The sequence below is a fragment of the Musa acuminata genome, chromosome BXJ3-2 (genome assembly GCF_036884655.1).
Source record: "Musa acuminata AAA Group cultivar baxijiao chromosome BXJ3-2, Cavendish_Baxijiao_AAA, whole genome shotgun sequence".
Taxonomy (NCBI): Eukaryota; Viridiplantae; Streptophyta; class Magnoliopsida; order Zingiberales; family Musaceae; genus Musa; species Musa acuminata.
Window position 1 is genome coordinate 19,583,751 of NC_088350.1, and position 26,888 is coordinate 19,610,638.

Genomic DNA, 26,888 nt, shown 5'->3' on the forward strand with positions numbered 1-26,888 from the left:
ATCATAAATGTTTTGTTCCCTTTTCGTCGAGCTTATGTTTTCATGACAATCTCTTTTCATTTAATGAAACAGTCTATGCGTATGTCTTTTTTATTTGCAAGATTGTATGAGAAATTAATATCAAAATTGTGAAGTAATATTAGATCCCCGGTCTTATCTTATAGTTTGACCAAAATTGGTCAAACTCGACCGAGGCACATGAAACTGATGTGTTTGGTGATCGGTCCCACTTAACTGCCCTTGAATTGAGCCATCCAACTCCTGCTTGTGTCATTTAATTGACCGAGTCGAGCGGTCACAATGTTTGACCAAGGAAGGTTTTAGTTTTGTAGCTCTCCAAATTAAAAACAATCTCATCAAAGCATAGTTAGTACTATTTGATGATACAAGTAATTGATTGCTCCAATTAAATCAGCATATTCATTCTTGTCTATTTCATTAAATCATATGTATGCTCATTTGATATTTTACTCGCACTAATATCCATTCAGAAAGCTCAAGTTAATTACTTTTGAATATATTAAACACTAGCTTGCTAAATTTAAAATATATTAAAAATAAAAAATGTGATACATCTTTGTTATTCTCATAATAACGAGTGGTGGAGTTTCTAAAGAGTATTAATGTTATTAAAAATCTCAGTCAAAATCAAACAACGGTAGAGTAGTTGTACGACAGCATACACATTGACGAAAATGATATAGCCGACAAAGAGAGAGAGAGAGAGAGAGAGAGAGAGAGAGAGAGAGAGAGCCAATTACGAACCCATTTGATTTGGCCTCTTTGGTCTTGCCCATATTATATTTTGTCAAGACAAAAGATTTGACTTGGTTAGCAATGCCTTGTCTAACAAGGATTCCTCATGGTGTTATTTATTGTACTATGATCCGTTAAAGATCGGAAAATAGACACTTAGTCTTGGCCTAAATAGTTTGGGGGATCGGAATGAGGCTGGATAGTCAACACTTAATCCTAACCATCTTGAAAAGTCAACCTACAATCTAATTCCCATCATCCGAATTAATTAAGATGGACAATGTCCATTTTTGAGAAAAAAAAACCACCATGTAATAAATCATTCATTGCTCCTCCACGTTTGTATAAAAATAAAAAATAAAAATATTATAAAATAAATAAAATTTTATTTTGTGAAAGAAATGAGCATGTTTATTTATTTATTTTAATAAAATAAATAAAAAATATTTATTTTTTTCTAACACAATTATAACACTCCTTTGTGGCAAAAATTATTAACAATAATGGTAATAAATAAGGAAAGTACATGATCTCTAATTGGAGCCTATTTGTTTCTCTGTTCCCAAAATATTCCTCTTCTTCACGTTGAATCGAAAAGCAGGCGACCAAGCCAGCTACTCACCACGTGGCGCGTCCTGCCGACCCAAAGCCATGTGTTGGGTTTTCCTGTTGGGGGTAAATCAGGGAACACGTATACCGTCTCATACGAAACGCGATTGATGTCCAAGTTCTGGATTATGACATCACCTTGTACTACGTTAAACGGGTGTTGCCAGCGATGCGCAAAACATATGATCCGAAACCAAAGCAAAATGGAAAGAAAAGCAAGAAGAGAGAGAGAGAGAGGGGACGACATATCTCGCCCCGCCCCAATCACCAATCTTCTTCACCAATCTCTCTCGTCGGAGGGGTGATAGCCAACCGCCAGACGCGGCGGCGGCCGTCGGCAAAGGCGCGGAACCACGCGCGGCGGTGGAGGTAGTCGGAATAGAGGAGGATCGTGGCGGTGATCCGGTGGCTGTCGTTGCAGGGTGCAAGTCTGAGCCCTAGTAAAGATCCTTTCTCTCCGCTGTCCGCAGGCGGGAGATTCGTGGGGGGTCGAAATTTGTCTGGGGGGACGAGGTGGTTTAGAGGCGCCCGCGAGAGGTAATGCACGTCGGCCCGCCTGCCCGAGGCTCGGATCTCGGCGCCGCCGGCATGGCGGCGGATGCGGAGGAGCCGAGAGTGTACGAGGCTTGGAAGGGAAGCAACGTAAGTGCTGATCTATGCCCTCGAACTTTCATTGACGGCTCTGTCCAGCTTGATTGGTCGAAACGCTAGCGACTTGCTGTTTGGGGAAATTAGGGTTTGGTCGTGTGATCTGTGCGCAGGAGGACATGAGAAGTTGAAGTTTCAATTTTTTGGGTGTTTATACTGCATTTGTTATGTGTTTAAATCTGAAGTCGTCTTTGTTCTGTGATTGAGTATGAATTTGAATAGTCATCTAATTTGCATTTTTGGTCTAGACCTTCCGTGCAATAAACAATTTTCAACTTTCAGCTTATTTTTGCCTGTTATCCGATTGTAATCAAGCTGCAATTTTTGTGTGCATAATTCTGTCAATAATTTGACCTTGTTACTTAGTTGTAGAATTATGTTGTATTGTTTCATTTATTATTGAAATGGCCTCATTGAATATTTTAACTCATTGTTATGCACTGCAATTTAACTAAATAATCATAACATGGTATGCATAATTGGGGTGCTTAACTTTTATTAGGTGTATCCTAATTCATAGAATACAGTCATTTACATGCGCTTTTGCTGATCATGTGAGTTCAAATAAAAGTCATGTCAAGAGTGCCATGGTGCCTATTTTAGGCACGTCAGATCCATTCAATTTCCTGTTTTGTGTCAGTTGAATTATTATGGCACTTGTGAAGAAACCAACCTGTATTTATGGTGTATCGATTACCTGTATGGGGAACTTCTGAAATAGTTATAGCTCATTCAATAAATATGTTAGACTGAAGATGCTATAGTCATCTTTACAATCAAGGAACGGAGTTAATTTTTTTTTGTTAATTTTAGGGTTCGTTTTTTGACAATTATTTAGGAAACTTATGTGTTAATTCCATGAAAAATGTGAAATAATAGAAATTTTATATGAAACTAAAAACAGAGAAACTTTTAGTCAGCTTTGTACTCCTTGAGAGTAAAGCTTTACATGTCAATCTTTTGATGTAGTCTTAAAGTTTTTTTACTAAATGACTCAACTTTAGAACCTATGAAGAGTCTTGGTGTTATGTGATAATGAGTGATACCAGCTTACATTGATTCAGCTTGTGCATTACTTTGTGATCCTTGTTATTTTCTTGACAAGTTGAGTGGCTTATGTTTATTGTTTGCCTTTGTTACTTTTGACTTCATTATATTGAATCATTGCTATAATTTTATAACAGCTGTGCAGATTTTTTGTTTTGGGAAGATTAATACTAGGAGTTCTTTATTGACATCCTTGCCATATCTTCTGCAGATATTTTTCCTTCAAGGAAGATTTATATTTGGTCCCGATGTGAGATCATTGTTTCTCACCATATTCCTGATTGTTGCACCTGTTTCAGTCTTCTGTGTGCTTGTTGCCAGAAAACTAATGGATGATTTTTCTAATACACTGGGTGTACCTGTGATGGTGGTAGTTGTTGTGTTCACTTTGTATGTAAGTGTTTCTTTATGTTCCTGTTTCATGAATTTTCCTATGATATCTAAATGCTTTATTTTGGATGTTACTTCCAAGTATTTTATAGAGACATCGAAAAATGAGAAAAAACTATGATGCATCTGAAAATTCTGACACCTATATGAACCGTTGCTAATGTTTTGGAAAATCTCCAAGTTTTGGCCATAAACTGCACCTGTTACTCCCCTCTTGCACAAGCGTCTTGGATAAAATACCAACTAGTGATCCTTGTTTTCTGAACCATAAAATTCTGCTTTGGATATTATGACCTGGAATTATTTATTGAAGATACTAGCTTCCTTTCTTGTTTACAAGATCTTCAATGAGCATGTTGTTTAGATTTGAAGCACTGAACAAAGAGAGTTTCTGATTTATTGAACTTTTTGTAGGTTATGCATATATCAATTAACAGTTTATCCTGCAAGTAATCTTCTTTGGTTTCAAGTTTCTATGCAAACAAGAGTTTCTGGATTTCTCTTCTGTAGCTAAAAATCTTTTATGGCCTGGTATCTACTATTTGATATGAAATTCTTTTCTCCAAGTGTAACTTCCATCTGATATGATAATTGAATTGCAATAGCTGTTTGTGAAATAGAGGTGCTTATAAGATCCTTAGATTGTTTGTAGGAACAGAAGCTGCCACTCTGATAGCTGCCATATAAATTTTTGGTGTAATGGGCTCAGTTGACACAATTTGTGTCTTATGCTCTATAATCAGTCAAATTGGGTCTTGATTTCTTTTATAAATTTTTTAAAGGTATTTAGAAAATGAAAAAAATATTATTTCTTTTACTATTTAGGAGATATTTCAATGTAGTTTCATTTTGATAAGTGTCTTGAAGTAAGTAAACATAGACTGCTGTTTATCAGTTGTTAAGATAGGGCTTTATAATGGACATAGTTTTGTTTAATCATTAAAGATTGATACAGATTTAAGATGGCTCAGGCTTCTTGAGATTTTGTTTAATTATGAAAGATAGGTACAAGTATTACTTATGATGTTGTATTCCCGTTCTTCCACTTTATGTTTTCTTCTTTCTTACAAAATCTTTCTTCTTCCTTGTGGACTTTTATCCACCTGTTTATCTTCACCAGATCTTTTACCAATATCTCTCTTTTATAATTTTCTGCATCGTCTTGCTTCCGTACTTATTGTAACCAGTGATTTCAATAGGCGCTCGGGCGCTCGCCTAGGCGCTCGGGCGAGGCGAGGCCCGAGCGCCTCGCTTCATTTCTAGGCGGCGCGCTTCAAAGATGCGCCGCTTTGTCACGGGCAAACTTCTAAACAAGATGTTTGATATAATGCTTATGTATGTCCGTGTCTTTTGGCATGTTCATGCCTTGTACAGCATGTAGAGGGGCAGCCGAAGGCTTAATAGTCCCATTTTAGTTGAGTTGGTGGCCTCTTTAGTCTTGTAAATAAAGGTTGTGTCATGTGGACACATGCGAGAGATTTTCGGTCTATAATGGACCATTTTACCCTTTGTTGTGCCACTGTTCAGAGCTTGTAAAGTCTGTTTGTAATTTGCATTGTCTATGAAGTGTTTTTCGGAGATGTTTGCTTGTGGATCCCGATTGAGGAGTTCTCTCTAACCCGTTCTCTCTTTTGTTGGTCCTAAGGGACAATGAGAGGCTTCGGGGAGGCTGACCTTTGCGGACGGACACGCAAGGGTGCCGCACGACTTAGGCAAAACCAGTTAAGTTCGTGACAGATGGTATCAGAGCGGGACAAGCACTCATAGAAACACTTAGCATGCAAACATGGGGGACCTAGCGGGGCTACGTTGAGGGCAGTCAGCACACGCGCAATCGTTTGGGGGAAAAGGAGTCGCTCAGAGGTGCGGGCATCTGAGATTGGCATTCAGAGGAATGGCCAACCCTTCGCGCAAGAGGCACCACGAGAACAGGCAAGCTTGGAAGAATTTGGAGCGCACAAAGGTTGGGATGACTGAGTTTGAGTTGCGGCTCAACGTTGACAACCATACTTGATGGTGCTCAAGCCAAGCGAGGCGCTTGGTAAAGGATGAGACCATGCAAGGTGGATTGAGTTGCTCAGCGATCGAAAGAGTTGTGCAAAGCTCACAGAGGTGCGGGGAATTGCTAACTCAAAGAATTCGGTACTCATGCATGGGCTTGTATGCGGACGATGGAATGTTCGTGGCCATCCCAAGGCGACCGAAACTCGGCGCCATGGAGCATTGAAACTTTCTCTTCGGCATGTGAAGGATACGTCCGTAGGAGGCTGAAGTGTGCAACGAGTTCAGCATGTTGCTAGGCCTTGAGGGGTGCAGCGGGGGCTGTATTGACGGGAAGTCGCAATCTAGCAAGTGCGTTTGCAGGAGGCAGAACAATGCACAGTTTGTTCAGCAGATCGGAGTAGTCCAAGGGGATGGTGGTCTCCGAAACGAAGAGAGATGTTGCTCTAACGGGATAGTTATCCAGGAGGGATAAGTCCCGGCTCTCCAGAGGGAGAATCATGTGGGACGGACCTCACATGTTGAGGAGGAGTACTTTAATAAACAACAACTCCACGAAGCTCGATGGACTGAGCAAGCGGCAAGGAGTCGTCGCATGATCTCGCTTGAGAGAATGCATTGGTGGATGCATTGCGAGATCAAGTGGGGGAGCAACCCAAAGCAACTTAAATGAAGGCACACTTGGAGTCGATATGGAGATCAGACTCAAGGGAGGGCTGACTCGTGGAATGGTGGGCGCGAGGGCCACCATCGACTCAATGCAAAAACGAGGAGCGGAGCAACTTGGGTGTAACTTGGCGAAGTACTCAAGCCGCATGAAGGGAGCCAGCATAGAAGTTGGAACGTGGAGCAGAGGCACAGTGCTTTCCTTAGACAGAGGTCAAGGACATGAACTCTTGCAGAGGCAAGAGTAGGATCATGTTGTTCCATGGGTCCTTCATTCTGACGGAGCGGACTCATCTTGCATGGTACCCAAGAAGAAGGGAGCTTCTGGGCACATGCACCTTATCTCGGAAAAGCATTTGATGGAGGAATTAAGGTGACTCAATTTACGGAGACGAAGTTGGGTTCAGAAGGTCTTAGCACGGGGCAAGAGGATGCAGAGGCGGGTACTCTTGAAGAATATGCCACAGTGTTGTCATTCAAGTTGCCATGAAGGAAGCGGTGCGCAGCGGAGATTGTGCTGGTAGGGGCAGAGGCCCAGGATCCGGACAATGGTGCACAAATTACAGTGAAGTCGGTGGACTTCGGGAGCTACTAGGCGACGAACTGTCCTAGAGCGGTACTTCATCTAGGTGTGACCCAAGAGTGGGTTGATGAAGGTCGATTGCCAAAGGAGCGAACAAAAATCGAAGGTGGAAGAGACCTTGCGATGTATTGGCAGAGGCCACACATGGAGTGTTCACAATTCGAGTTTATTCCACAAGGATCAGAATGCAATGGAGATGTCACCAGGAGGCGACACGGTGCAGCGGATCGTGGTGGAACAGTCCGTGGCAATGCGATACACACGACCTAGTCCCGTGAGGGACTAGATCATACGGAGGTATGATCGGGAGCTACTGGAAGCTCCACTTCGGTGAACAACACGATAGTAAGAAGGGCTATGGATTCAAGGAGTGAAGGCCATGGTACCGCAGAGGCGGGTCTTCCGTGCGTGCATCGAATTTTGCATCGGATGAAAACCTTGGTCATCAGCATATGGGGGCTGTGTTCCACTAAGGGAAAAGTTCGAATGCAAGTACTAGTGAGTCCCATGGGAGGGACTTGATCATACAGAGGTATGGTTGAAGCAGTTGGAGAGTTGGACTGCTCCAGAGCTCATATTCGCTTAAGGGAGCCCGGCAAGTCAGAGGACAAGGTCGAGTAAGCGAACGTTGCTGCTAAGGAAGCTAAGGAGAACAGAATCGGTGCAAACTCTACAACGTGATGGCAGAGGCCATACATGGGAGTTGCAGTCTGTCTTTCCATCGACCAAACAGACTGCTTGGAGAACACAGAGGTGTTGAAGTAGGGGGTCGAAAGGGGCGAGGAAGCAACGACGAGTCCATAGGGACTTAGCTACCCAAAATCAAGCAATCAGTTAGAATGGAGGTGGACTCGGAGGAGTGTCACGGAGGCATATCTACTGATTGTGAAGAAAAGAGATGTAGATGCGAGGCGACGGATAGTAGTGCCATGGGCATGACAGCGCCATGGTACCGCAGAGGCGGGACTTCCGTGAAAGTCATTGATCCCTTGCTCTCATGGAGGGAGAGCGCTTGGTCGTGAAAGGGGCCGAGGAGGTGGAGCAAGCAGAGGCAATCTTCAAGTATTGAGACAAGGCTGAAGGGCAGAGGCTGAAGAACTTCGTAAGACCGGTGTCAATGTGCTTCTCATCAAGATAACCGAAAGTGAAGGACTTCGGGTCATGCAAGAGTGCATAACCAAGGAACGAAGCAGGTAGTACGCGGTGCTGTACCTTTGCTACTCAAAGGAGTAGGCGGCAGGGTTGATGGAGAAGACGGTACAATCCCAGAGGCGACCAAACCTATGAGAGAATTACTCCAAGTTGGGGTGAAAACTTCCTGCATTCCAGAAGTTCGAGGGCATTGAGAAGGTGAATCACAGTAACTAACTCAACGCAAGGAGTGCAAACACTTCAAGTGCTTCAGAAGTGTGAGCAAAGAGCAGGCGAAGGCTAGTAACCAGCTCGATGCATGGAGTACATCCTCGAGGAGGCGGGCGAAGTCAAGTAACCTTTGCCTTCTCAACCCTTAAGAGAATGGGCGAAACCGAGTACCCCAATTCTCTTATCTATCCAGCAGAGGAGCTCTGCACAAGTTCAAAGACCCTTCGAAGATAATGAAAGACAATAGTTGTCAAATCCTCACCAACGGTGATCAGTGCTACTGAGAGTAGATTTTCCGCTTCATTTCCCAACGAAATGCCAATCGAAAGCGGAAGTGATGCGAACCTACTTGGATGTGACAACTAAGTGAAAGAAGAGTCAATGAGCAAATTTTGTGGAGGAAGGACCCAAAACTTCAGAAGTTTGCGAGACGATGCTCGTTAAAGCTCCAACAAGCATCCACCCAGTTCAAGCAGCATGAGGAATTTGAGAGACTGGCGCAGTAAGGATGGTCTTTTCCTTCATCTGGGGGATCCGTAGGAATCAACAAGGATCAACACAACTCAGCCAACCCCACACCAGAGTCAGAGTCATTGGTGAGTTGAAGCAGCATGGCGGATCAAAGGTTCGACTACTCAAAAGCAGCAGCGGAGAGCAGCTAGGAGCCAAGAGGCGCATTGTAGCTGGAGCAGAAGATTGAAGACTCAGCAAAGGCGAGGAGTTGCAGTGTCGACAAAGGCTTCAACGAGGACGTCGAAGGAATAAGTGGGGGAGAATGTCACGGACAAACTTCTAAACAAGATGTTTGATGTAATGCTTATGTATGTTCGTGCCTTTTGGCATGTTCATGCCTTGTACAACATGTAGAGGGGCGGCCGAAGGCTTAATAGTCCCATTTTAGTTGAGTTGGTGGCCTCTTTAGGCTTGTAAATAAAGGTTGTGTCATGTGGACACGTGCGAGAGATTTTCGATCTGTAATGGACCATTTTACTCTTTATTGTGCCATTGTTCAGAGCTTGTAAAGTCTATTTGTAATTTGCATTGTTTATGAAGTGTTTTTCGGAGATGTTTGCTTGTGGATCCCGATTGAGGCGTTCTCTCTAACCCGTTCTCTCTTTTGTTGGTCCTAAGGGACAATGAGAGGCTTCGGGGAGGTTGACCTTTGCGGACGGACACGCAAGGGTGCCGCACGACTTAGGCAAAACCAGCTAAGTCCGTGACAGCTTGGGCGCCGGGCGCTTCGGGCAAGCGCCCGGGTTAAACCAGACGACCGAACCGGCGTTTTAGGTCTGGTTCGGTCTTCCGTGCTTTAGTTGGTTCAATCGAACCAACTAAAGCACCGATATCAACCTTCCTCTTGCGACTTCCCAACCCTAACCCTGCTCGTCGCTACCGCTGCTACCACTGCCATTGTCATCGCTCCCGTTGCTCGCTTCTATCGCTGCTGCTGTCGCCGCTCTCGTTGCTACCGCTGCCGCTGCTCACTGCTACCGCTGCCACTATCGTCGCTCCCGCTCCCGTTGTTGCTGCCGCTGCACTGCCACTATCACCGCTCGTCACTCCCGCTCCCGCTGGTGTTGCTCACTGCTACCGCTGCCGCTGCCACTATCATCGCTTGCCGCTCTCGCTCCCGCTCCCGCTGCCGCTTCTCGCTGCTGCCGCTGCCATTGTTGCCGCTCGCCTCTTCCGCTCCCGCTCCTGCTACCGCTGCTCGCTGCTATCTCGTCTCACATCGACTCAATAGTATACTATTAACAGTATATTTACAGTATACTGTTAACTGTATACTAGTAACAATATTTTTTTATTTATTAGATTAATAATATATTATTTTGATTTTAATACTGCTAATTTTTATTTATTTGAAATTATTGTTATTGTTTTGAATTTTGAGATTTTTTATTAATGTGATATTATGATTTTGTAAGATTTTTTTAAATTAATATCATATTTTTATTTAAATAATTATATTATATTTTTATATTTTAGTGTCTCGCTTCGCTCGGGCGAGCGCCTGGGCAAGCGCCTCGGGCGTTTTTGGACCTTGGCGCCCTTTGGCGCCTAGCGCTTTTTAAATCACTGATTGTAACTCTAGTAATCTCTATATATCTATGAATTCAAAATTTCTTGCTTGAAGTAATATTAGAGCTAGGATCTGTATGTACTTAATTCATAGGTAATTCCTGTATTCTCATCTTGTTTCATTTTATTTAATGCTTTTTCTTTTTTTTATACAAATTTATAATGCCAATAGATATACCACCACATGCTGTATTCTCGTTATTCTCATTTTTAAACTGAGTTTTATACAGAATGTTCATCCAATAATCTATATAGCAACTACATTTTTTCCCTGATGCTTTTACTAGAAAATTTTTTGACACATACAACTGTCATTGATGAGGAACAATGTTATAATGTCATGACATTGCAAAGAACAGACAAATAGAAAAATAAAAGAGAGAAGAATGAGGTAGGTGAGAGACTTATTTTCTGGGTTCCCTCCTCTTGAATTGAGGTTGATGTGGCGAAACGATCACGGCAACTAGGAAAGCTTCTTTTGCAGTAAAGCCAATTTTGGCAAGACTAAGTCTATTGACAAATAAAGTTGAAGTTATGTTGTTGCTTCCTGTCAAACAGAAAAAGATTAAATATGCTGTTGGTTCCTCTCAACCATTAGTGGATAGTCTCTGTGCTCAATCAAATAAATCATGCCAGCAGCTCTCTCATTATTAGCGAATTCTTGATCAAATGCGGTCTCTTGCAACCTTGCTCGTCTTGTTGGTTAACCAATCAAGATATCCTTTTCCTAAATTTAATAACTCTTTTTCTCTCAATGGGACCTCAAAAGCTAGTTTTGCCTTTATTAGATCATACTAAATAAATTTCTCATTTGATTAGATCATACTAAATAATTAATTATATCATACTAAATAATTTCTCACTAGAAATTTATCATTATAATTTGAAAATATATCTACATATTTTCCTTTAGCAAGCCCATGTTTCTATTTATTTTAGTTTTTAGTCATATATTTTTTTGATTATGCTAGAAGTTGCAAGGAGAGAGCTTGCAATGATGATTATATTATATGAGCATCTTATTTTGATGATCAAACATAATGGTTTTAGAAGGTACTCTAAAACTCTTCAACCATTATTTAATGTGGTGTCTCGAAATACAATTAGAAGTGATATCATGAAAATTTATGAAATTAAGAAGGCTAAAACAATAGAATTGATTGAGTATAATGGGAGTAAGATTGCCATTACTACAAACATGTAGACTTCTAATAACCAGAAGAAGGGATACATAGTGAGGGATATATGGTTCCCGCAGCTTATTTCATATGCTCGATTTATGACAACAGCTAATGCTGCCATTCATATGAAATAAGCAATGATAACTATGTTTTCTCTTATTTTGGTTAGTAGAAGTTCACTGTAGTAATGACAATCCTACTATGATTGTGCTCAATCAATTTCTTTGTTTTAGTCTTTTCAATTTTATAGATTTTCATAATATCACTCCTAATTGTGTTTTGAGACACAACATTAAGTAATAGTTGGAGAGCTTTAGAGTACATTCTAAAACCATTATGTTCGGCCATTGAAATAGGGTACTCATACAATATAATCATCATTGCAAGCTCTCTCCTCATAACTTCTTGGTCATAGTTGTTTGTGCCTAGAATGCTTTTACATTCACTTGTATGGAAAGTATCAACATTGATTGCTTAATGTCCCTATGTTTTATGTTTTTGTAAAGGACATTTTGAAATGATCATGCAAATGTTTGGTCCCATTCTTACTTATACCATATAACATTTTGCTACAATAATTACAAACTATCTTATCAACCCCTCAATTTTAATCTTCTTAAAGTGATTCCATACTGCAGAAGTTTATTTTCTTTTTAAGGTTATCTCCTTGTCATCACATATAGTCAAGCCTACTTGAGGTGGAGTGCTGCTCGGTGTCGTTGTGCACTTGCTTAGTTGAAGTTGGAGTCATGATATGATCATTTCCCAATTGATCAGTTGACATAATATACCTATAATCAGACATTCAATCTATTAGTCAAAATTATAGATATAATTTGGTGTATTTTCTTGTACAGATAGAGCAATCACTCAATTTTTCTTTGGGTATGGTTCAAGCACACAGGTAGTCATAGAGACAGAGCAATCACTCACTCAGTTTTTATTTTTTGTTTATATAGTTCAGAGCACACAGTTAGAGAGAAAGAGAGATAAGGTGAACAGTATAGCGGGTAGGTGTCACGCGGGGAGCATGCGGGGAGGGGTGTTGCTGGTGGGTCCCGAGGATTGGGTGGGTGTCGTGGTGTCGATGGGACTGGAAAGGTTAAATCGCTACTGGTTAAAAGGCTGTAATTGTGAGGTACTGAGGCAGTGGGGCTGTCGTGGGAGGCTGGATAATGAAAATTATGAAATGAGGTGGGCGAGACAAATCTCAGTTAGGGTTTTAAACTTTTGATAGAATATTTTATTTACATTTTCTATTGTTTTGTATATAAAATTTGTAAATGCATTAAAAAATTAAACATAAGATTGCTTTAGTGGTAAATGTTGAAATGTTAGAGTTATATGTATTGGGTTCAATTCTCAAAAAAAAAAAATAAATAAATAAATACATATATATTATTAATAATAAATAAAATATATTTTATATATAATATAATAATATAAATGGGGCGGGAGCTGGTATGGGGATGGGATGGGGAGTGCTCTGTCCTTCCCATTCCATAATCGTGCAGGTAATAAAAAATACCCCCATTCTGTTCATCCCCGCCATCCTTGTCCCATTAGTAGCGGGCGCCCGCAGGTATAATTAACACCCCTAATCTGAGCCAGCCCACAGCTGAATTGGTATTGTTTGTTTTAGATTCAGGTTACTGAAATTTTAGCAACTTTATTCTTGTCTTCAGCAATGCTATTAGGATTTCAAGACTCAAAGGTTGCTCTTTCTCACCAGAAATTGATGAAGGGAGTGGATGATCTAGGAAAGTTGCCTTGATTTATGGTGATCTTCAAGAAATTTCTCCCTTTGAGCATTGTAATATTCCAGACTGATGTTATGTTTGGATTTGACTTCATCATAGTCTTTGAAATGGGACCTCAAAATACTATGTCTAACACATTGAGCATGGATTCCTTTGTCTTGAGAAAATATGAGGCAGTACAGTTCTTGCTGTCCTTGATACAAGTATGAACTTGGTAGAGACTCTGCTTGTAGATTCTGGTTAGTAGGCAGCTTGTATGCTTGTAGAACATGGGAAGTTGTGACTGCTTATCCTTAATCTCCATAGAGTCGAAATTAGGGATGATGCTACTGGGTGCAACAGATTTGGCATTGCCTAATGTGGGTGAACAACATAGCGAAACATGTTGTTGCAATAAGTTTATGCCTTAAAGAAAACATTTGAATTACTGCTTGCAAAGGGAGTTTGAAAAAACTTGCTTGGAGGCACTGTTATTGTAGAGTGATATTTGAATTCTGAAGAATTTGTCTCAGCACATGGTCATTGTAGGAGGGTATCTAAAATAATGACCGAGGGCACTATTGCTGTCAGAGGGTATCTAAAAAATTTGCTCAAGGATGTTCTCGTCTGCACGAGGATACTTGAAAAAACTCATAGACTAACTGACCCTGATCAAATAATTTGAAATTCTATGTGAACTGCAGGACAATCTGTAACTTGAATATGGCATGATTATCAGCAACATCGGTGATGTAGTAATTGTTGTTGAGATTGTAAACTGATGTGTAGGCATTTAAGAAAATCCATAAGAATATTGGCACGGGTGGACTTCATTCTGACACTGAATTCTTATAATTAATGCACTTCATTTTCTCCAGTCTGAGAACAAAAGAAAACTTCCTAGGCAATTAAAAAATCAAGATCATGGATTAGCTGATTTTATTAAAGAGGAAAATAGCAAAACATTAAAGCATGGTGATGGGCTTGCATAAAATTCATATATAATTATGGGAGAAAAGCTAGTCCCATCATCTGATGAAGTCCTACTAAAAGTGGTACTCAGAACTTTCCAAATATGACAATTATTATTAAACAATTTGATTAACCTGTATTGTAATTATATTAGACTCTTGGACACCTAATAGACTTATAATTGGACTTTAGAGACTTCCTAATAGCTATTAGAAATCAATACAAAAATCAGTTCAGAGACCACTAATTAGAATTGTCTATTCTATTCTGCTTGAAGGATGGATATATGCTTTTTGAAGCTCTCCTCTCCCAGCTTGAATAAGAGGAACTTCTATTAAGATTTATGATTCAAACTGTCAGCTGGAAAATGTTGAATTCTTATTTCGAAAGATAAGCTCTTTTTTAGGAACACTTCTTTAGTCAGGAAATTCTTCTCCAGGCTGTCCCGGGTTTTTACTTACAACTCCATCCAAGTTGTATTCAGAACCTACTGTCCTAGGTTTTGTTGGAGTCTTAGAGGCCCTTAAAGGATTTGGTTTTCCTTGCAGGATTTGGTTCACCCCTAAATCCTAATAAGGAATGACTACGGTGGTTGTAGCCTTGTTGGTCAGCATAAACCCATGGAAGTTCAGGGCTGGTTTAGTATGAGTCGTAGAGGTTTCATCTCAACAATGGGTTCACTAAATAACATTTTCCAATTCTACCTTGTTTCTTCTTTTGAAGTTTTTGGGTGTGGAAATTGTCATGTATTATTGAAGGCACTCCCGAGTATAGTTGATGCGAACCTGGTTTCCAACAAATACAACTTTATCTGAAAACTGTGAAAAACTGTTATATAAATTGATTCAATTCACTTTCAGCTAGTGGGTACTAACAGGCATAACTTTCTTTTGGCTCCTAATGTTATTTTTCTTCCTTGACACCCTACAAACTGTCGTATTTTAATCCCAAATTTTAGTCAGCATCTGTTTATTTATTTTTCAGCCATTTTGTTACTTCCAACCTTCTGTGCTGCATAATCATATCTGAAAAATTAACTTGAGTCACGCTTATAGAACGGGCAAGCCATCTACAACAGGTGTTTTGGTGTGATGAAGTTGAAGATTATATTATATTTACTTGAATTAATAAATCAAATTAAATATGCTTTCTTCTTATATCCTAATTAATGGGTGTGGTATTTGTTCTTCTTTTTTTTATGAACTTCTCTCAATTTGTTATTTTTTATTTTAGATTTATATTCCTCCACTGCCGTACTTGGGTTTAAGGGTCTGATCTTTTGCGTGCAATGTAAGGCTGTGTCTATGTAGCTGGCTCAGAAAAAAGCCTGTTGCTCTAGGCTGCCTTTTTTTACCAGATCTTTTCACACATTATTTTGACTTAAGTGCAGCATATATCGATTTTATGGTAATTAGCTTGATATTTAGATCCTGGGAGGCTATTTGTCATAGTGCAGTCATCAATAAAAATTATTTGAAAAGATGTTAGTTTGTTGGTTATTTTGCTTTATTTCTCCTTCAGTGACCATTATTTCGTTTGATTTTCTAATTTAGCTTATTTCAGGATGAAGAATGCAAGTAAAAAAGCTTAGATACCATGATTAAGTTGCCATCTGGCTAGAACCTTTTATTATTTGGCATTCTGTATGATAGTCGCATTGTTCTTCCATACAGATTGAGATTGCCAACTAGAACCCGACCTGTTTAAAAGGTATATATCAATTTGGACCTCAAATGCTAGCCTTTCATGCCATCCATTTCACCGGACTTGTTGGCTCATTCAGATTGACCATATCAGTTAGCCGTTAGTACCAACCAGCAATCACTTATCAGCATATCGAACTTTTCAAACAATCTTATGCGTGTAGTTGCTGAATGTTGTCCATACTAAGAATGTTGATTTTCTTGAACATCATATTCAGGATTAATTATCTGATATAGTTGATGTAAATAAAATTAATTATTACATCTGTTCTTCTATGTGATGGGATAATCTGGGTTATGTGAACCAGATTATCGGACCATTCATTTCATAGGATGTCTCTGTTTTGCGATGAGAGAGGAGATTTATGGTGCTTCTCAGTGTCTTATTGGTTCCTTTACCCTCACTTGCATAGGACATTTAGGTAGTAGTTTTAGATGATAAATATTTTCTGGATACTTCTGGGTTACCTAGATCTTAAAGCAGTTCCCTTGGGTCTATCATATTCATGATGAGCAGTGACCCATTAAAAATGGACTAACGACTGATAGACTTTCTGTTGTTGATATTATAGCTGGAACATTCAACTGCTGCTAGCAGATCTCATTGATTTGTTCCTTTTTTATTGTAGTTCTCATTTCTCTCATACTATTTTTGGCGCATTATTTTGTGAAAATTAGTCTGTTGTCAATATGACCTAAAAGTTCATAATGATTGTAATAAGCATTAATAGATAAGTGTTTGTCATGAATGAATGCATGTTTTCATGTACAAACTTTGTCCTAATTATTGACATAAGAAACTGTTGATCAAAGTCTCCCTTTGCAAGCTATTTACTTCTCTTTTCAGTTTGTGATAAAATATCCAAAGCCATGAGTGAAAGTGATGAAATTAGTATGGTTAATTGTTAATTCATGCCATATTTTTGATGAAATAACCAAAAGCTTTTAGAAGTTTGCAGGTGCCCTTTGATATTGAGCAAAACAAAGACAGAGGAGAACTTAAGCTATAGGGGATAGGGCAATGTGAAATAGCTGGACTATCTTTTTGACAAGATGGACTTTAATTTAGACCAAGGTTTGCTGTTTTTGGTACCGGACCTGTCTTGACGATCCGGTGGACCGTTATGTACTGGTGTCTTGACGTATTGACACGGACTTAGCTGGTTTTGCCTAAGTCGTGCGGTACCCTTGCGTGTCCGTCCGCAAAGGTCAGCCTCCCCGAAGCCTCCCATTGTCCCTTAGGACCACCAAAAGAGAGAACGGGTTAGAGAGAACGCCTCAATCGGGATCCACAAGCAAACATGTCCGAAAAACACTTCATAGACAATGCAAATTACAAACAGACTTTACAAGCTCTAAATAGTGGCACAACAAAGGGTAAAATGGTCCATTACAGACCGAAAAGCTCTCGCGCGTGTCCACATGACACAACCTTTTATTTACAAGCCTAAAGAGGCTACCAACCCAACTAAAATGGGACTATTAAGCCTTCGGCCGCCCCTCTACATGTTGTACAAGGCATGAACATGCCAAAAGACACGGACATACATAAGCATTACATCAAACACCTTGTTTAGAAGTTTGTCCGTGACATTCTCCCCCACTTATTCCTTCGACGTCCTCGTTGAAGCCTTTGTCGACACTGCAACTCCTCGCCTTTGCTGAGTCTTCAATCTTCTGCTCCAGCTACAATGCGCCTCTTGGCTCCTTGCTGCTCTCCGCTGCTGTTTTTGAGTAGTCGAACCTTTGACCCGCCATGCTGCTTCAACTCACCAATGACTCTTACTCTGGTGTGGGGTTGGTTGAGTTGTGTTGATCCTTGTTGATTCCTGCGGATCCCCCAGATGAAGGAAAAGACCATCCTTACTACGCCAGTCTCTCAAAGATTCCTCATGCTGTTTAAACTGGTTGGATGTTTGTTGGAGCTTTAACGAGCATCGTCTCGCAAACTTCTGAAGTTTTGGGTCCTTCCTCCACATAATCTGCTCATTGACTCTTCTTTCAGTTAGTTGTCACATCCAAGTAGGTTCGCATCACTTCCGCTTTCGATTGACATTTCGTTGGGAAATGAAGCGGACAATCTACTCTCAGTAGCACTGATCACCGTTGGTGAGGATTTGACAACTATTGTCTTCCATTATCTTCGAAGGGTCTTTGAACTTGTGCAGAGCTCCTCTGCTGGATAGATAAGAGAATTGGGGTACTCGGTTTCGCCCATCCTCTTAAGAGTTGAGAAGGCAAAGGTTACTTGACTTCGCCCGCCTCCTCGAGGTTGTACTTCATGCATCGAGCTGGTTACTGGCCTTCGCTTGCTCTTTGCTCACACTTCTGAAGCACTTGAAGTGTTTGCACTCATTGCGTTGAGTTAGCTACTGTGATTCACCTTCTCAATGCCATCGAACTTCTGGAATGCGGGAAGTTTTCACCCCAACTTGGAGTAATTCTATGATAGATGAGGTCGCCTCTGGGATTGTATCGTCTTCTCCATCAACCCTGCCGCCTACTCCACTGAGTAGCAAAGGTACAGCACCGCGTACTGCTTGCTTCGTTCCTTGGTCGTGCACTCTTGCATGACCCGAAGTCCTTCACTTACGGCTATCTTGATGAGAAACTTGTTGACACCGGTCTTACGAAGTTCCTCAGCCTCTGCCCTTCAGCCTTGTCTCGGTACTTGGAGATTGCCTCTGCATGCTCCACCTCCTCGGCCCCTTTCACGACCAAGCGCTCTCCCTCCATGAGAGCAAGGGATCAATGACCTTCACGGAAGTCTCGCCTCTGCGGTACCATGGCGCTGCCATGCCCATGACACTACTATCCGTCGCCTCGCATCTACATCCCTTTTCTTCACGATCAGTAGATATGTCTCCGTGGCACTCCTCTGAGTCCACCTCCATTCTAACTGATGCTTGATTTTGGGTAGCTAAGTCCCTCTGGACTTGTCGTCGTTTCCTCGCCCCTTTCGACCCCCTGCTTCAACACCTCTGTGTTCTCCAAGCAGTCTGTTTGGTCGATGGAAAGACAGACTGCAACCCCCATGCATGGCCTCTGCCATCACGTTGTAGGGTTTGCACCGATTCTGTTCTCCTTAGCTTCCTTGGTAGCAACGTCCGCTTACTCGACCTTGTCGGGCTCCCTTAAACGAATATGAGCTCTGGAGCAGTCCAACTCTCCAGCTACTTCGATCATACCTCTGCATGATCAAGTCCCTCCTATGGAACTCACTGGTACTTGCATTCGAACTTTTTCCTTGGTGGAACACAGCCCCCATATGCTGATGACCAAGGTTTTCATCCGATGCAAAATTCGATGCACGCTCGGAAGACCCGCCTCTGCGGTACCATGGCCTTCACTCCTTGAATCCATAGCCCTTCTTGCCGTCGTGTTGTTCACCGAAGTGGAGCTCCCAGTAGCTCCCGATCATACCTCCATATGATCCAGTCCCTCCCGGGACTCAGTCGTGTGTATCGCATTGCCACGAACTGTTCCACCACGATCCGCTGCACCATGTCGCCTCCTGGTGACATCTCCATTGCGTTCTGATCCTTGTGGAATAAACTCGAATTGTGAACCCTCCATGTGTGGCCTCTGCCAATACATCGCAGGGTCTCCTCCACCTTCGATTTTGTTCGCTCTTTTGGCAATCGACCTTCATCCACCCACTCTTGGGTCACACCTAGATGAAGCACCGCTCTAGGACAGTTCGTCGCCTAGAAGCTCCCGAAGTCCACCGACTTCCCTGTAATTTGTGCACCATTGTCTGGATCCTGGGCCTCTACCCCTACCAGCACAATCTCCGCTGCGCACCGCTTCCTTCATAGCAACTCGAATGGTAACACTGTGGCATATTCTTCAAGAGTACCCACCTCTGCGTCCTCTTGCCCCGTGCTAAGGCCTTCGGAACCCAACTTCGCCTCCGCAAATTGAGTCGCCTTAGTTCCTCCACCAAATGCTTCTCCGAGATAAGGTGCATGTGCCCCGAAGCTCCCTTCGTCTTTGGCACCATGCAAGATGAGTCCGCTCCGTCATAATGAAAGACCCATGGAACAACATGATCCTACTCTTGCCTCTGCAAGAGTTCATGTCCTTGACCTCTGTCTAAGGAAAGCACTGTGCCTCTGCTCCATGTTCCAACTTCTATGCTGGCTCCCTTCATGCGGCTTGAGTACTTCGCCAAGTTACACCCAAGTTGTTCCGCTCCTCGTTTTTACATTGAGTCGATGGTGGCCCTCGCGCCCACCATTCCACGGGTCAGCCCTCCCTTGAGTCCGATCTCCATATCGATTCTAAGTGTGCCTTCATTTAAGTTGCTTCAGGTCGTTCCCTCACTTGATCTCGCAATGCATCCACCAATGCATTCTCTCAAGCGAGATCATGCGACAACTCCTCGCTGCTTGCTCGGTCCATTGAGCTTCGTGGAGTTGTTGTTTGTGAGGTACTCCTCCTCAACATGTGAGGTCCGTCTCACATGATTCTCCCTTTGGAGAGCCGAGACTTATCCCTCCTGGATAACTGTCCCGTTGGAGCAACATCTCTCTTCGTTTCTGAGACCACCATCCCCTTGGACTACTCCGATCTGCTGAACAAATTGTGTATTGTTCTGCCTCTTGCAAACGCACTTGCTAGATTGCGCCTCCACGTCAATACAGCCACCGCTGCACCCCTCAAGGCCTAGCAACATGCTGAACTCGTTGCACACTTCAGCCTCCTCCGGACGTATCCTTCGCATGCCGAAGAGAAAGTTTCAATGCTCCATGGCGTCGAGTTTCGGTCACCTTGGGATGGCCACGAACATTCCATCGTCCGCATACAAGCCCATGCATGAGTACCGAATTCTTCGAGTTAGCAATTCCCCTCACCTCTGTGAGCTTTGCAAAACTCTTTCGGTCGCTGAGCAACTCATTCCACCTTGCCTGGTCTCATCCTTTGCCAAGCGCCTCGCTTGCCTTGAGCACCATCAAGTATGGTTGTCAACGTTGAGCCGTAGCTCAAACTCAGCCATCCCAACCTTTGTGCGCTCCACATTCTTCTAAGCTTGCCTGTTCTCGTGGTGCCTCTTGCGCGAAGGGTTGGCCATTCCTCTGAATGCCAAACTCAGATGCCCGCTCCTCTGAGCGACTCCTTTTCCCTACATCTCCATGCCCGTTTTCCCCCAAACGGTCGCGCGTGTGCTGACTGCCCTCAACGCAGCCCCGCTAGGTCCCTCACGTTTGCATGCTAAGTGTTTCTATGAGTGCTTGTCCCGCTCTGATACCATATGACACGGACTTAGCTGGTTTTGCCTAAGTCGTGCGGCACCCTTGCGTGTCCGTCCGCAAAGGTCAGCCTCCCCGAAGCCTCCCATTGTCCCTTAGGACCACCAAAAGAGAGAACGGGTTAGAGAGAACGCCTCAATCGGGATCCACAAGCAAACATGTCCGAAAAACACTTCATAGACAATGCAAATTACAAACAGACTTTACAAGCTCTGAACAGTGGCACAACAAAGGGTAAAATGGTCCATTACAGATCGAAAAGCTCTTGCGCGTGTCCACATGACACAACCTTTTATTTACAAGCCTAAAGAGGCCACCAACCCAACTAAAATGGGACTATTAAGCCTTCGGTCGCCCCTCTACATGTTGTACAAGGCATGAACATGCCAAAAGACACGAACATACATAAGCATTATATCAAACACCTTGTTTAGAAGTTTGTCCGTGACAGTATGGTGTGTCGGTATGTGTCGATGTTTTGGTGAGAAGAAACAAAGGAAGAATAGGAAGAGGTGGTGGAGGAATAGAGGAGGAAGGAGGAAGGAAAAAGGAAGAAGAGAAAATAGTGGAGAAGGAAAAAGAAGAAGAAAGAAGAGTAGGAGAAGCAGCAACAGCAGGGGCGGTGGCATTGTATGCAAGAAGAGGGCTCTAATTTGGGTTTTTTTTAAATGCTGAGTTGGATGAGGCCCGACTACTCGTCTAATTTTTTTTATTATTTTAATCGAACTGCCCGAAACGGGGGTTGGTCCCTGTATCAGCCAATGCCCAGACCAGTGTGTACCTCCCATACTGTACAATTCCGAGTGGTACAGCTGTCTTTATTTAGACATCCTAGCTTGCTAACAAAGAAATTGTATGCTTTCTCCATCAACTTTAATAAAAAAATAGTGTGTTTCAGAAAATTGGACAGTTAGTAACATACCCAAAAGATTAGAGTTATGGATATTGAAATGGATGTCTGGCATCATATAGAATCAAACTGAGTGTTTTTAGTCATCAAAAGGTAAGGGTGATATCAATTTTGGAGGAACTGAGGAAAATTGGTTAAGATGGTTTGAATGTCTTAATATTTCTCAGTATACTGATAAGGCAAGGTGAATTTACAAAGACTGGTGGGGCCAAAGGAGACGAAATAAAGACAAATGATGATTGTTAAAACTGATAAAAAAATGAGTTGAAGTGGCTCCAATTAAGCGGCATGTTTCTGTTAATGGACCTCAATGGTGGGAAACAACCCATGTAGCCTGTCCAGATAGCTAGGAACTACAATGAGATATTGCAGTAGACACCCACTTTAATTTTATTTGTTAGTCCACCAAACTTCAAGCTTGTTATTTCAAAAATCAGAAAACTGTTGAATTTTGTAATAAATTTCTTTAAATCTAATGGACTTTGAGTAACTATTGTCGTATAAAGTGGTTGCAGTCTCCAGCAATCAATTTATTTCCTCTTTGTTATTTCTCTTCTTTCTTCCCATTCTAAGGCATCCTTTTTCAAGTCCACTATCACCATTGTGATATGTCTGGTGCCAACTGCTAGTTGTGTACAAATATGATAGCTTCTTTATCTGCAATATAATACATTAATTAAGCTCAATAATAATTGTTTTAAGAAGCTTCTTCTGCTTGTGTCTTCCTTTTTACCTACTAACCCATATAGTGACCCCTATATTGATTGCCAACTGAAAAATGCCATTTGACGAGGTTAGCATGCTTACATCAAAGAATTGACATGGTTTTCTGAACTATTGATCTAAGTAGCATGATTATCACGCCACCAGATCAACTTTTGAAACATGGTTGGACCAGCCAGGACAGGACAGGACAATAATGTTAGTCATGTCTAATTGAGATTTACTGGCTGGAACATCTTTTGCTGAACTGGCAGTTCAAGTTGATGCCCCCTTGAGTATGTTGATCTGTATTTGGAATTACCAAGTGCCAACTGTAGAATACACAACTGGTATTTGCATGAGACATATTATTCATCAATAAGAAGACACTTTTGGAAATCAGAATAATACAAACCTATATCTGACTGTTTTTATCGTATTTGGTGTATGCCACTTGCAGATCATGAAATGCATTTCATTGTATTACCCAGATTTTCTTCTTCTTTTGTAATGCTACGACTAACCATTGAACTATACCTACATAGCCTTTGTGCACGGTATCATTTTACTTGTATTTCATTATCCAAAGTGATGATGTATTCACTCTGTCAGCTAGATTTGTCCTTTTCGTAGTATTGTAATTATGTATTGAATGACAAAGCTACATAGTGCATGATATCATCGTACTTGCATTTTATCTATCAAAGCTTTTTTCTCAAATTATTACTTAGATTTTAATTATGACATTGGCTTTGCATTTCAGGATTTAACTCTTCTACTTCTTACCTCTGGTAGAGATCCGGGTATAGTGCCTCGTAATGCACATCCTCCAGAACCTGAAATTTATGAGGGCAATAATGAAGTTGGAGGTGTCCAAACTCCACAATTACGGTTGCCCCGAACAAAGGATGTAAACGTGAATGGGGTTACTGTAAAGGTGAAATACTGTGACACTTGCATGCTTTATCGGCCTCCTCGTTGCTCGCACTGCTCAATCTGCAATAACTGTGTGGAACGTTTTGACCATCACTGTCCATGGGTTGGGCAATGCATTGGGCTTGTAAGTTGCCAATCCTCATACAATTGTCGTAGTTGTTTTCTATGTTGGTGTGCACTAACTGAATTTGCAAATGAATATGCCTAACGACTAATGAAATCCTGGAACCGTATGCGATATTCCTCTGCTAGCTAAATATTAGTATGAAATATTGTTGAGTTTCTTGTCACAATGATGGCTCTTGATGAAAGACAGTTCTATTGGGACAAACTTTTTTTTCTAGCTGTCGCTGATGCCTGTTATCATTGATGCAGCGGAACTATCGATTCTTCTATATGTTTGTCTTCTCAACGACTTTGCTATGCCTCTATGTCTTTGGATTTTGCTGGGTTTGTATAGTGAAAATAAAAAATGCTGAACAAATATCTATTTGGAGAGCAATGACCAAGACTCCAGCTTCCATTGTTCTCATAATCTACACTTTTATATCAGTTTGGTTTGTCGGAGGCCTCTCTATCTTCCATTTATATCTAATGAGCACCAACCAGGTAATACTCCCAGTGACTGCTTATTGAAAGTTCAGTTTAGTATCTTCCCATGATATTAATTGACCAGTTTTCTCTTTTCTTTGATAGACAACTTATGAAAACTTCAGATACCGTTACGATCGGAGAGCTAACCCATATAACAGAGGAGTGGTGGAGAATTTCAAAGAGATCTTTTTTACAAGCATCGCTCCGTCAAAGAACAAATTCCGGGCAAGGGTGCCACGAGAACAAGGATTTCAACCACGTTCATCAGGTGGAGGTTTCATGAGTCCAAACATGGGCAAAGCAGTGGGTGACATAGAGATGGGTAGAAAGCCTGTGACATGGGATGAATTAAGAGCAGTCACACAGGTTGGTGATCTGGAAGAAGGTCTAAGCAATAGAAACATAGCGGATGACAAGGATGGTGAGCTTGGTGAAGTTTCTCCAGATTTAAGCAGGGAGGTTCTGGCATCGGGGAGCGTGGAAGTGCAAGCTACGACACACCATAGGCTCTCAAGTTGGGGAAGAGGTCGGAGCTGGGAGACAACGCCTGAGGTTCAAGCTGTAGCAGCTGCGGTAGGGGAAACAAGTAGGATGGGCAGCGGCAGTGGAAGCAGCATCATGGCTCCAGGAAACTTGTGAGGTGTTCAGATAGTGGCAAGCTCTTGAAGGCAGGGATTTTATAGATTTAGGATGTGCATTAGGAACCGTCTGGTGTTTGTTAATGTGATTTCTTTTGTGAGCCATCTGGTGGATAGGTAATATATATTTCGAGATGACTGCCCTATGCTAATCTGGTCCTTTTGATCTCTTCTAACTTCCTCGTTCCCTCTGTTTCTTAACTTCTGCTGCGGTATCGTCATCATCTTAGTTTGACATTTGAAGATATTGGTTGAGGGTTGAACCTGCTTTGCTTGGCGTGTGTAAATATTTGTGTTTTGTGATTTCAGAAAACTTCTGTATTCACGAAGTCCTACCTCGATAATTTTATTATGTTTTTAAGGGATTTATATGTCATGTGTCTCTTTATGTTGTTATTTCCTCAAATGGGATGATTACAGAAACACTGATGAACTATCTTATTAGAACTTGTCATCTATAAACTACTGATATGTTTAAGCGTTGAAGGTTGGATTTCGAATTTCAGATTTTTGCTGGTTGTTTTTGTTCTTTTGAGGATATCAAAGTTCTTGATGTTTGTTTAGGGTCACATTCTTTGATGAAGCACTTTGCATGTGGTTATAATACTTGTGATTTGGTTTACAGATTACCTTCTCTTAGGGTTTGAGATAAATAAGGCTGCACTGTGCATGAGAATATATTTATATTTTTAATACGTATTTAAAGAAAGGGGTATATTAGAGAATACATGTATATTTGTAATGTATATTTAAAAAATGGGGTTTGGGGAAATGCATAGTTGTAAACAAATGCTTTTGAGTGTTTGATAAATAATGTTTGAAGAAAGGGGAATATATATAAAATTAAAAATAAATAAATAAATTTTTTACTTTATAAAAGATATAAGTCTGATAGAACAAATGATCGAGCGAGCGATACGGGAAGACAAAATGACTAGTATGATTTGTATTATGCCATACGGGAAGAGAAAATGACGAGTATGATTTGTATTATATAATGATATCATAAGGTATCTTTAAAATTTTTTTAAGAAATCATTAGCATCTTACAAATGTTGAAATACCCAAAGGTAGCATCTATCATCATTTGAGCCAAACCAAATGTAATTAAAAAAATATCGAATATTAATTCATATTAAAAAATGTAATCTAAAATACACCAAATGTAGTGGTAGATCATTAATTGCTAGATAAAGAATTATTTGTATTTAAACTTATTAGCAACAATGCTTTCTGTTTGAGAGCTTCACTCACTTCAACATGTTGGATCCAAAATATATTGTTCATCCATTTTCATGAAAGATCAAACGCTTAAATTAGATTGCAGTGAGTTGGACTTTTTTTTGTTTTTTTGGGGTTATATTTTCTTATGGAATTTGTAATTATTCTCTTTGCAACTCATGGGAAGATGAGAACACTCGGTACATTATGATGGTAAGAAGACTACTTGTGCAACTAAAATTGTGTGCATAAACAACAGTACAATTGATTTTGTTGGATTTGAAAACAAAAACACAAAGAAATCATATTAAAGAAAATCATGTAATCTTATATTAAAGAAAATATATATTAAAGAAAATCATCATTATGTTTAAAGTTTTATATTGTTTTGGTGAATCTCCATCCTACCCATTTCATTGTTCATTTGCTGTTTATTTTTATTGTTCATTTTGTGGTCAATCACATGCATCCTTAGACAATAATATGCTACTTAAGGTCTATATATGTCTTCCAAAGTGTCTTCTCTCTCTGTAGTAGATTAAAATGCTAAGAATGGAATACATCCAAGTAATGAAATGGTTATACCACAATCTTGGAAGGAGATAATATTGATTAATGAACTTTAAAAGTCACCCATCATGTTCTCTAAAAGAAACAAGCGATATGATTCGATATGCACAGTGTTTACCTGTTTGATGGTCTACTCGTGTATCGTTGGTGATAAATCGTACGATACACTTTTACAAGGATTGCACTATCCAGCTGTTTTCGATAGTAATTTTTTTAAATCTTCGTCTTTAAATTTAACGATGTCAACTTCAATCAAACCATATCAAACATTATCGATTCCACTAAAATATGATTATGATAAGCATTATATTATTATTTTTATTTAT

General features: G+C 40.9%; 1 protein-coding gene across 1 annotated transcript; it reads left to right on the top strand.

Moving 5' to 3' along the window:
• The first annotated feature begins 1,576 nt into the window (after positions 1-1,576).
• On the top strand, positions 1,577-25,280 carry LOC135631892 (probable protein S-acyltransferase 7). The gene is made up of 5 exons (XM_065139971.1): positions 1,577-2,007; positions 3,272-3,454; positions 23,367-23,663; positions 23,915-24,148; positions 24,236-25,280. The coding sequence occupies exons 1-5, from the start codon at positions 1,906-1,908 to the stop codon at positions 24,770-24,772; spliced, it is 1,353 nt and encodes a 450-aa protein (XP_064996043.1). The 5' UTR covers positions 1,577-1,905; the 3' UTR covers positions 24,773-25,280.
• Positions 25,281-26,888: the final 1,608 nt, after the last annotated feature.

Bases quoted from the DNA above. Each gene is read 5' to 3' on its own strand.
- LOC135631892 (XM_065139971.1), top strand. From the start codon at position 1,906: ATGCACGTCGGCCCGCCTGCCCGAGGCTCGGATCTCGGCGCCGCCGGC. The intron at 2,008-3,271 runs GTAAGTGCTGAT...TATCTTCTGCAG, and splicing joins AGGCTTGGAAGGGAAGCAAC to ATATTTTTCCTTCAAGGAAG. The intron at 23,664-23,914 runs GTAAGTTGCCAA...TCATTGATGCAG, and splicing joins TTGGGCAATGCATTGGGCTT to CGGAACTATCGATTCTTCTA.